The sequence below is a fragment of the Ornithorhynchus anatinus genome, chromosome 1 (assembly GCF_004115215.2).
Source record: "Ornithorhynchus anatinus isolate Pmale09 chromosome 1, mOrnAna1.pri.v4, whole genome shotgun sequence".
Classification (NCBI taxonomy): Eukaryota; Metazoa; Chordata; class Mammalia; order Monotremata; family Ornithorhynchidae; genus Ornithorhynchus; species Ornithorhynchus anatinus.
In genome coordinates, this window is record NC_041728.1 from 68,194,097 (window position 1) to 68,206,104 (window position 12,008).

The 12,008-nt window shown below is 51.1% G+C and overlaps 1 protein-coding gene across 5 annotated transcripts in view; it reads right to left on the minus strand.

Moving 5' to 3' along the window:
- GEMIN6 (gem nuclear organelle associated protein 6) overlaps positions 1 to 12,008 on the minus strand; it is a 38,350-nt gene that overhangs the window by 17,805 nt on the left and 8,537 nt on the right. Inside the window, exons 2-3 of one of the 5 annotated variants that reach the window (XM_029072635.2) lie at positions 8,538 to 8,648; positions 5,741 to 7,585 (exon numbers count right to left, since the gene is read on the minus strand). The exons of 1 other annotated variant lie outside the window; for it this stretch is intronic. In XM_029072635.2, the coding sequence (XP_028928468.1) occupies positions 5,811 to 7,585; positions 8,538 to 8,553 (1,791 nt within the window). In that variant the 5' untranslated portion in view covers positions 8,554 to 8,648 and the 3' untranslated portion in view covers positions 5,741 to 5,810. Of the gene's footprint in view, positions 1 to 5,740; positions 7,707 to 8,537; positions 8,649 to 12,008 lie in introns of those variants that run through there. 3 more of the 5 variants (XM_029072637.2, XM_029072644.2, XM_029072636.2) reach the window with 3 other exon arrangements.

A 12,008-nucleotide genomic window follows, 5' to 3' on the forward strand; every position in this document is an offset into this window, starting at 1 on the left:
TACCCTGTATCTATCTCAGCACTTAGAACAGTGTTCTGCACATAGTAAGCGCTTAACAAATACCATGTCCAAAACTGAGCTCCTCATCTTCCCTCCCAAGCCCTGTCCTCTTCCTGACTTCCCTGTCACCGTGGACGGTACGACCATCCTTCCCGTCTCTCAGGCCCGCGACCCCGGTGTCATCTTTGACTCGGCTCTCTCGTTCACTCCACACATCCGATCCATCACCAGAACCTGCCGGTCTCACCTTTATCATATCGCCAAGATCCGCCCTTTCCTCTCCACCCAAACGGCTATCTTACTGTTACGGGCTCTCATAATATCCCAGCTGGATTATTGTGACAGCCTCCTCTCAGATCTCCCTTTCTCCTCCCTCTCCCCGCTCCGGTCTATTCTTCATTCCGCTGCCCGGCTCATCTTCCTGCAGAAACGCTCTGGGCCTGTCACGCCCCTTCTTAAAAACCTCCAGTGGCTGCCTATCGACCTCCGCATGAAACAAAAACTTCTCACTCTAGGCTTCAAGGCTCTCCATCCCCTTGCCCCCTCCTACCTCTCCTCCCTTCTCTCTTTCTACCGCCCACCCCGCACGCTCCGCTCCTCCGCCGCCCACCTCCTCGCCGTCCCTCGGTCTCGCCCATCCCGCCGTCGACCCCCGGGCCGCGTCCTCCCGCGGTCCCGGAACGTCCTCCCTCCTCACCTCCGCCAAACTGATTCTCTTCCCCTCTTCAAAACCTACTTAGAGCTCACCTCCTCCAAGAGGCCTTCCCAGACTGAGCTCCCCCTTTTCCCTCTGCTCCCTCTGCTCCCCTGCTACCCCCCCTTCACCTCCCCTCAGCTAAGCCCTCTTTTCCCCCCTTTCCCTCTGCTCCTCCCCCTCTCCCGTCCCATCCCCTCAGCACTGTACTCGTCCGCTCAACTGTATATATCTTCATCACCCTATTTATTTTGTTAATGAGATGTACATTCCCTCGATTCTATTTATTTGCTATTGTTTTAATGAGATGCTCATCCCCTCGATTCTATTTATTGCTATTGTTCTTGTCTGTCCATCTCCCCCGATTAGACTGTCAGCCCGTCAAAGGGATTGTCTCTATCTGTTACTGATTTGTACATTCCAAAGCACTTAGTCCAGTGCTCTGCACATAGTAAGCGCTCAATAAATACTATTGAATGAATGAGTCCCGCGAGGTTCCGTTCTGGGTCCCCTTCCGTTCTCCATCTACCCCCATTCCATTGGAGAACTCGTTCACTCCCATGGCATCAACCACCACCTCTATGAGGATGATACCCAAATCTCCATCTCCAGCCCTCATCCCTCTCCCTCTCGGCAGGCTGGCGTTTCCTCTTGCCTTCAAGACGTCTCTACTTGGATGTCCTCCCATCGCCTCAAGCTTAACACAGATGAGTACGCAAGTGCTGACGGACTGAGGGTGGGGCAAATACCAAATGCCCAGAGGTCACGGATCCAAGTGCAGAGACGACGCAGAAGTATAATGATCCTCCTGAACAATAACGTGGAACCAGGAGGAAGGCATCTTGCTGGGTTGGGTCACTCAGTATTACCCGTTTGTCAAAGAAGGTTCTACTTAAAACTAATAAATCTTAAAGCTCTAAAACCAAAGGCAAACTTACCCTTGTCTTGTCTGATGCCGTCGAGTCGTGTCCGACCCAGGGCGACACCACGGACACCTCTCTCCCAGAAGGCCCCACCTCCATCTGCAGTCGTTCTGGTAGTGGATCCGTACAGTTTTCTTGGTAAAAGTACGGCAGCGGTTTACCGCTGCCTCCTTCCGCGCGGTAAACCTGCATCTCCGCCCTCGACTCTCTCCCCTGCCGCTGCCGCCCAGCACAGGTGAGTTTTGACTTGTGGCAGATCGCCTTCCACTCGCTAGCCACTGGCCAAGCTAAGAATGGAATGGGTCGGCCTCCACTTGACTCTTCCTCCCGGAGTCGAGACTGGTAGAGGACTGGAAACTCTCCAGGTGCCACCTTGTTATACATACTCTCCCAGGTAATAATAATAATAATGTTGGTATTTGTTAAGCGCTTACTATGTGCAGAGCACTGTTCTAAGCGCTGGGGTAGACACACAAGGGAATCAGATTGTCCCACGTGGGGCTCACAGTCTTAATCCCCATTTTACAGATGAGGTAACTGAGGCACAGAGAAGTTAAGTGACTTGCCCACAGTCACACAGCTGACAAGTGGCGGAGGTGCATTCCCTGCCCTCAAAGAAATAGCTCAGAGTCTGGAGGAGGAGACAGACATTCATATACGTAAATTTAAAAATGTTCTGCCCTCAAGAGGTGACTGAGTAAGAAGGGAGTCTCCTTTGTGGCAAAGATAATTGGAGCTGTGACTGGAAGTGAAAATGTCACATCAGTAAGTAGAAACCAGCAGAAGTTGTGCTCGAGACGGTTAGCTCAGTGTGGGCAGGGAATGTGTCTGTTGTTGCACTGCTCTCTCCCAAGTGCTTTAGTACATCGCTTTGCACACGGTAAGGGCTCAAAAAGTACAATTGAATGAAATGAATGAACGAACATTTTCACTGAAGACAAACTGATTAACCTAGAGGAGCCATTCCACCCGTATTTGCAATCTGTCACCAAATCCTGTCCCATTCTCTCCTCACAACACTGCTAAAATCTGCCCTATCCTCTCCATCCAAACTGCCGCTATGCTGCTCCAAACACTTTCCATACTTGACTCTGCTGCACGAATCACTTATCAACAGAACCATTCGGTTCATGTCTCCCTCCTCCTCAAGAACCTCCTCAAGTGGCTGTCTATCCACTTCCGCATCAAAAAGAAACTCCTTACCTTTGGTGTTAAAACGGTCAATTACCTCGCCCCACCCCACCTGACCTCACTAATCTCCTACTACGGCCCAGGCCGCACACTCCGCTCCCTTGGCTCCAGTTTACTCACCGTGCCCTCATCTATCTTGCCGCCGAACTCTTTCCCACACCCTCCTCCTAGTCTGGAATTCCTCCTAGCCTCCCCAGCCTGGAATTTCCTCCCCCTCCATCTAAACCAGACCACCACTCTTTCCACCTTCAAAGCATTACCGAGGTCACGCCTCCTCTAAGAGGCCTTCCCCGATTAAGCCCTCTTTTCCCCGGCTCCCTGTCCTTTCTGCATCATCTATGCGCTTCAATCAGTGACCTGTGGACGCTTGATATTCACCCCACCAACCTCACAGCACTTCCGTACATATCTTTAAATGACATTTTATAAATTATTCATAGTAATGTCTGTCTCCCCCTTTAGACCGTAGGCGCGTTATGGGCAGGGAACGTGCCTGCTATTTCTGTTGCGCTGTACTCTCCCGAGCACTTAGTACAGGGGTCTACATGTAGTAGGCCCTCGATAAATGTGATCGATTAATTGATTGGGGAGCGGAATGTGTGGGTCGGGTCATAGTAGGAAATGGGCGAGGTAAGATAGGAGGGGGTAAGGTGATGGAGTGCTATAAAGCCAGTGGTGAGGCCTTTCTGCTTGAATCAGAGGTCGATGGACAACCACCGGCGGTTCTGGAGGAGCGGGGGCATGTGGAACGAGCTCATCTGTAGAAAAATGAGCAGGGCAGCAGAGGGAAGTACGGACTGGGGTGGGGAGCGACAGAAGGCTGGAAGGCCGAGGCAGTGGTCAAAAAATCATCTCTGTTGCCCAATTGTACACTCCAAGCCCTTAGTACAGTGCTCCGCACACAGTAAGCGCTCAATAAATACGATTGAATGAATACATACTATTGAATGAATGAATGAACAAGGAAAGGGACCAATAAAAGACGGAAAGGTGACACGGAGGGAGCAGGTATTCATTCATTCATTCAATAGTATTTATTGAGCGCTTACTATGTGCAGAGCACTGTACTAAGCGCTTGGGATGAACAAGATGGCAACAGATAGAGACAGTCCCTGCCGTTTGACGGGCTTACGGTCTAATCGGGGGAGACGGACAGACGAGAACAATGGCAATAGAGTCAAGGGGAAGAACATCTCGTAAAAACAATGGCAACTAAATAGAATCGAGGCGATGTACAATTCATTAACAAAATAAATAGGGTAACGAAAATATATACAGTTGAGCGGGCGAGTACAGTGCTGTGGGGATGGGAAGGGAGAGGTGGAAGAGCAGAGGGAAAGGGGGAAAATGAGGGTTTAGCTGCGGAGAGGTAAAGGGGGGATGGCAGAGGGAGTAGAGGGAGAAGAGGAGCTCAGTCTGGGAATGCCTCTTGGAGGAGGTGAGTTTTAAGTAGGGCTTTGAAGAGGGAAAGAGAATCAGTTTGGCGGAGGTGAGGAGGGAGGGCGTTCCGGGACCGCGGGAGGACGTGACCCGGGGGTCGACGGCGGGATGGGCGAGACCGAGGGACGGTGAGGAGGTGGGCGGCGGAGGAGCGGAGCGTGCGGGGTGGGCGGTAGAAAGAGACAAGGGAGGAGAGGTAAGAAGGGGCAAGGTGATGGAGAGCCTCGAAGCCTAGAGTGAGGAGTTTTTGTTTGGAGCGGAGGTCGACGGGCAACCACTGGAGTTGTTTAAGAAGGGGAGTGACATGCCCAGATCATTTCTGCAGGAAGATGAGCCGGGCAGCGGAGTGAAGAATAGACCGGAGCGGGGCGAGAGAGGAGGAAGGGAGGTCAGAGAGAAGGCCGACACAGTAGTCTAGCCGGGATATAACGAGAGCCCGTAACAGTAAGGTAGCCGTTTGGGTGGAGAAGAAAGGGCGGATCTTGGCGATATTGTAGAGGTGAAACCGGCAGGTCTCGGTAACGGATAGGATGCGTGGGGTGAACGAGAGAGACGAGTCAAGGATGACACCGAGATCGCGGGCCCGAGAGACGGGAAGGATGGTCATGCCATCGACGGTGATAGAGAAGTCTGGGAGAGGACCGGGTTTGGGAGGGAAGATGAGGAGCTCAGTCTCGCTCACGTTGAGTTTTAGGTGGCGGGCCGACATCCAGGTGGAGACGTCCCGGAGGCGGGAGGAGATGCGAGCCTGAAGGGAGGGGGAGAGGACGGGGGCGGAGATGTAGATCTGCATGTCATCTGCGTAGAGATGGTAGTCAAAGCCGTGAGAGCGGATGAGTTCACCGAGGGAGTGAGTGTAAATGGAGAACAGAAGAGGGCCGAGAACTGACCCTTGAGGAACTCCAACAGTTAAAGGATGGGAGGGGGAGGAGGCTCCAGCGAAAGAGACTGAGAATGACCGGCCAGAGAGGTAAGAGGAGAACCGGGAGAGGACGGAGTCCGTGAAGCCGAGGTGAGATAAGGTACGGAGGAGGAGGGGATGGTCGACAGTGTCAAAGGCAGCAGAGAGGTCAAGGAGGATCAGAATGGAGTAGGAGCCATTGGATTTGGCAAGAAGGAGGTCACGGGCGACCTTAGAGAGAGCAGTCTCGGTAGAGTGGAGGGGACGGAAGCCAGATCGGAGGGGGTCTAGGAGAGAATGGGAGTTAAGGAATTCTAGGCATCGATCGTAGACGACTCGTTCTAGGATTTTGGAAAGGAAGGGTAGTAGGGAGATAGGGCGATAACTGGAGGGGGAAGTGGGGTCGAGAGCGGGTTTTTTTAGGATGGGGGAGACGTGGGCATGTTTGAAGGCAGAGGGGAAGGAGCCCTTGGAGATTGAGTGGTTAAAAATAGAAGTTAAGGAAGGTAGGAGGGCAGGTACCTCTACTTGTTACCGTTTGGGATCTCCCCAACGTTTCTTCCACTTGATTTCCTTTCCACCCAGAGTAGATTTTTTTTTTCCCACCTGCTAACGGCATCTTATTTATTGTGAACGTTACACTCGTGCTAAGGAAAGTGGCTCAGAAGTCCGGATTCACATCCTTCGCTAGATTCCCACATATACGCTGAAGGGCTGTGTGAACCCTAAACTGCAACCTCGACTCCATGGCAAAGTCTCGGTAGGTTTTGGCATGCTCGATGTACGTGAGTGCTTTCTCATCATCGCCTTTCTGATGGAACAGTATTCCCAGTTCGTAGTAGGCGTAGGGCACCAGGTAGTGATCGAACTTCAACAGTTTCTCATTTTGAATGACGTGATCGAAGCACAGCTCGGCTTTCCAGAGTCGGTCCAGATACTTGAGGCAGCAACCTTTCAGGAGCTTCACCAAACACTGGTCATCCATAAAGTACTCTAGGTTGGGACGCTCGTGTAGAACCTCCTCCTCTGTTTCGATGACCTGCATCCAGCGGGCAACCAAGTCGAGTCTCTTGGCTATCACTTGGAAACCGCTCCAGATGTACATCATCTCCAGGATCGGTTGGGCGACGTGCCAGGAGGTGGTACTGTAATAGCGCCTGCACTTGACGTCGGCAAACTTATCGGTCGGGGGAGTTTTCCCCCCGATTTTTTGCTTCTGGGTCCTCACCTGCATAAACAGAGATTTGACGTCCTCGCCCATGGCTGTGGCGAAGTCGCCGGGAAGCATACACAGAATGGAAGCCTTGAGGAAGGTGAACATCGACTTGGACCACTTGTTATGTTGGTGAAGTAGGTCCACGTAGTGATAGGCGTAATGCCAGTCTTGCTCAAAAATGTAGGTCCACATCAGCTCCCAGTAACAGAGGTGATGGATCTCCCTCCATTCGTCTTGCAACAGGATGCATTCTTGCAATCGCGCCTGGGCGGTCCCGAAGAACCCTTTCATGATTTCGATCCTGGACGCGTAGAACGTAAGGATGGCGCACTTGGGGAACTTGGTGAGATAGGGCGTGAGGAGGTCCTCTAAGCTGTGGAAATCGTTGGTCTCGACCCCGAAAATTAAACAGAGGTAATTGTAGTAGATCTGTAAGGTTAAGATGCACATTATGGCCCTGACGCTGGTCCCGACCGCTCCTTGGTGGAGCAGGGCGAGACCTAAATCTCTGTCCCCGGTGTAGCCGACGAAGTTCAGCAAGCGAAGGGCGCTCTCGGGTAAAAGGGACAGCAACAGATTGAATGCGCCGATGCCAAACTTCACCCCTCTCTCCAGGTGTTTGAAGGCTTTGGTCTGGTGGAAACTTTTGATTTTCAGAATGGCCTCTTGGCAGTCTCTATAGATGTGGTAACTCGTCCCGAAGCTGACGCCCCCTTTGATAAAACTCAGCATGGTTTCGTCCTCTATCAATGCCAGGCCCGCTTTCAAGAGCAGACACTCGGCGTAACAGATTTCGGCGTGCAGTTCCACTTCTCCTATGGACTCCATATTCGGTTTGAAGATGATATGAGACAGGGTTTGGACCAGCGAAGATTTTCTCCTGAAGCTCTGACAGGTCTTCATGGCCTCCTTCATGATCTCGATCCCCTGCTGGATGTCTTGAGTCTCAAAGGTCATGAGAGCCCGCAGTACTAAGATGAAGCCGTAGCCGGTGGCATGATACATGCTTCGCTTATACCACGGGCGAAGGAAATTGAGAGCATCTGAGAATCGGTTATTTAGGAATAAGCACAGTGCAACCGTGCTTTCTTCTAGGGCAGTGGAAAGATCCATCGTGGTGGCTACTGGGATATTTTCAAAGGCGTCTTCGAAATTGTCCTCGTCGTCGCTTCCCGGTTCAATTTTTGCAAAAGCCATATCTCCTTCCCACTCCGGAAAGGCTAGAAGAGAGTATTCGGAGTGGGAACTGGAGCGATGAAATTAACGGGGGAGGGCCGAATGGATTTTCTCTCTTTCTTTCCTTTTTAGGGTTCGGTCCTACCGTGAAACCTTTAGGTGTCGCTGCAACAGGAAGGATAAGCTCTTTTCATTAAAAATAAAAAGGGTACCCTAAGGAAAGAAGTTGGGATAACAAGTGCGTCTATATTACATTTAGTTCTTCGTCACAAACTAAATCTTAGTGGAAGAGTCTGGGTGGGTTGGCGTGGCCTGAAAGAAAGAATTTAGCAAAAACACCGAGTAGTCGACATCACTGAAGCTACAAAAGGTACCCGATCGAAAGTCAAACATGTTCTTTCGACGAATGCGGCACGGTGTAGCGGATTAGAGCGCAGGCACGGGACTCGGCAGGTCACGGGGCTCTAATCCCGCTTCTCTGCTGTGTGACCTTGGGCAAGAAGGAGCTAACTCTGCCTCAGTTCCCTCATCTGTAAAATGGGGATTGAGACTGTGAGCCCCACGGGGGACAGGGACCGTGTTCAACCCGATTTCCTCTATCCACCCCAGCGCTCAGTACGGTGTCTGGCCCACAGAAAGCCCTCGACAATTACCACAATTAATATTATTACTATTACCCTGAACCCCGGACTCGATTCTTTCTGATTCTGCAGGGCGGAAGATTAAGAAAGGTTGATGGTGTATTTGGAAGGAGCCCAAAACAAGCCAATCAGGGAACTGAGCACGTTCCCTGCCCTCGCCATCCCGGGCGACAGGGCAGAGCTGAATCCGCCCACCCTTCAAAATTACGGGGGGCATCGGGTTCAGGGTGATTTTCTCTCCCACTTGGCCTTCGGGATGATTTCCAATGGTTTCGATAAAACGGGCCACGTCGCCAGGCAGCCAAAGGGCCCCCTCCACCCACGGGGGGGTCTCCTCAAGATGCAGAAAACTCACAACTGCCCGTGTTCATGACGATAATGAAAATGACGGCATCTGTTCAGCGCTTACAGGTCAGGTCTGGTCAGGCACTGTTCCAAGTGCTAGAGTGGATACATTTCTCTCTTCCTTTGGTAGGGAATAAAAATGACAGTGACCATAAGGGCAATTCAGAGGGAACAACATTTGGGATTTTGTGAATGCATAGATCAAAGACCTTTTTTTCGCCAATGTGTGACCACGACATCTGTGGATAACCCAGGGGCCACAGAGTTTCACAAGATGCCATTCTGTCAACCACTGGGGCGCTGAATTAAATGCTTGGAGGAATACAACAGAATGAGAAGCGGCACGGCACAGCGAGAAGCAGTATAGCCTAGTGGATAGAGCATGGGCCGAGGAGTCAGAAGGTCATGGGTTCTAATCCCGTCTCCACCACCTGTCTGTGTGACCTCGGGCAAGTCACTTAACTTCTCTGGACCTCAGCTACCTCATCTGTCCGGTGGAGATTTAGACTGTGAGTCCCATCTGGGATAGGGACTGTGTCCAATCCGAATGGCTTGTATCAATCCCAGCACTTAGTACCATGCCTGGCACATAGTAAGCGCTTACCAAACACCATTATTATTATTATTATGTTGAGAGATCAAGGACGATATGGGAGGAGGGGAGAAGGAAAAGACATGGGAAAGACAAAGGCAAAGACATTTTTTTAAATGGTATTTCTTAAGTGCTATGTGCCAAGCACTGTACTAAGCGCTGGGGTAGATACCAGACGATCAGGTTGGACAGAGTCCCTGCCCCACATGAGGCTCGCCGTCTTAATCCCCATTTGACAGATGAGGTAACGGAGGCCCAGAGACGTGGAGTGACTTGCCCATGATCAGTCGGTCAGTCAATCGTATTTCTTGTGTGCTTACCGTGTGCAGAGCACTGCAGTATGCACGTGGGAGAATGCAGCGGACGAGGGGGAGATCCGGGATTAGAACCCAGATCCCCGTGCTCCTTCCACTCGGTCACGCTGCTTCTTGGGCCACGCCGCTTTTCTAAAATGGAGTTCTGTACGCAGCTCATTCATTCATTCATTCAATAGTATTTATTGAGCGCTTACTATGTGCAGAGCACTGTACTAAGCGCTTGGACTGTACAAATTGGTAACAGAGACAGTCCCTGCCCTTTGATGGGCTTACAGTCTAATCGGGGGAGACGGACAGACAAGAACAATGGCGATAAATAGAGTCAAGGGGAAGAACATCTCATGAAAACAATAGCAAATAAATAGAATCAGGTTGATGTACATCTCATTAACATTGCTCCCCATTCCGCAGAAACCTCCAAGAGATGGTTGTCCATTTCTGTCCCCATCAAGTAGAAACTCGGGCCCTTTACTCATCTCCCACTCCTTGTTGCATCGCCCTGACTTGCTCCCTTTGCTCTTCCCCCCTTCTGGCCCCACAGCACTTATATATATTATCTGTCATCTTATTGATCTGTGTTGATGTCTGTCTCCCCCCACCAGACTGAAAACTCGTTGTGGGCAGGGAACGTCACCGTTTATTGCTGCATTGTACTTTCCCAACAATAATAATAATAATAACGTGGGTAACTGTTAAGCGCTTACTAAGTGCCAAGTGCCGTTCTAAGCGCCGAGGTAGATCCAAGTAATCAGGTTGTCCCTCGTGGGGCTCACAGTCTTCATCCCCATTTTCCGGATGAGGTCGCCGAGGCCCAGAGAAGTGAGGTGACTTGGCCCAGGTCTCACGGCTGACAAGTGGCGGAGCCGGGATTAGAACCCACGTCCTCTGACTCCCAAGCCCATGCTCTTGCCACTAGTCCAGGCTGCTTCTCGAGCTTCCCAAGCGCTTAGTAAAACAGCGTGGATCAGTGGAAAGAGCCCGGGCTTGGGAGTCAGAGGTCATGGTTTCGAATCCCAGCTCTGCCACTTGTCGACTGTGGGCAAGTCACTTAACTTCTCTGTGCCTCAGTTACCTCATCTGTAAAATGGGGACTAAGACTGTGAGCCTCATGTGGGACAACCTGATGACCCTGTATCTCCCCCAGCGCTTAGAAAAGTGCTCTGCACATAGTAAGCGCTTAACTAATTACCAACATTATTATTATTATTACAGTGCTCTGCACACAGTAAGTGCTCCATAAATGTGACTGAATGAACGAACGAATGAATGACCTTTATTCGGCTCTCTCCCTCCTACTTACCCACCCCCTTCTCCCACTACACCCCAGCTTGCACTCCTCATTCTTCTGAAGCTATAACCAATTCACTGGGCCCTAGTCTCCTCTCTCCCACTCCTGTCTTCTTGCTCACATCCTCCCCCACGCCTGGAGCTTTGTCAGCATCAAGCAGAAACTCTTGATCACTGGCTTTAAGACATTCAATCAGCAATTTCCCTCCCAATTATGGTCTCTCTTTCATAACAATAATAATAATAACAATAATGATGATGGTATCGGTTAAGCGTTTACAATGTGCCGAGCACTGTCCTAAGCACTGGGGTAGATACAAGGTAGTCGGGTCATCTCATGTGGGGCTCACTGTCTTCATCCCCATTTTACGGATGAGGGAACTGAGGCCCAGAGAAGTGAAGGGACTTGGCCAAGGTCACACAGCAGAGAAGTGGCAGAGCCGGGACTAGAACCCACGACCCCTGAATCCCAAGCCTGGGCTCTCGCCACTATGCTCCAGATCACATAATAATAATGTCGGTATTTGTTAAGCGCTTACTATGTGCCAAGCACTGTTCTAAGCACTGGGGGTAGATACAAGGTAATCAGGTTGACCCACGTAGGGTTCCCAGTCTTCATCCCCATTTTACAGATGAGGTCACTGAGGCCCAGAGAAGTTAAGTGACTGGCCCAAGGTCACACAGCTGACAAGCGGCAGAGCCGGGATTCGAACCATGACCTCTGAATCCCAAGCCCGGGCTCTTTCCACTGAGCCACGCACACATTTCGTTGCTCTCAAGCTGACGTATTTACCGTTCCTCATCCTCATCTTTCTCCCCACCAACCACTTGCTCCTACCCTTCTTCAGCCTAGAGCTTCCTTCCCCTCCCCACGGAGCCCACAACTCTTATCTTCCAAAGCCCTTCCGAAATCCTGAGATCAAATCAGGCAGGCCTTTCCCTGATTAATCCCTCCACTATCCACCACACTTAATAATACTAATAATTCTAATAATGGCATTTGTTAAGCGCTCACTATGTGCCAAGCACCGTTCTAAGCACTGGAGTAGATACGAGGTGATTGAGTTGTCCCACATGGGACTCACAGTCTTTAACCCCATTTTACAGAGGAGGGAACTGAGGCCCAGAGAAGTGCAGTGGTTTGCCCAAGGCCACACAACAGACAAGTTTTGGAGTCGGGATTAGAACCCACGTCCTCTGACTCCCAAGCCCGGGCTCTTGCCACTAAGCCAGGCTGCTTCTCAGCCGACTCCACCAACTGCCACTTCCACACCTCCCTGTCCTC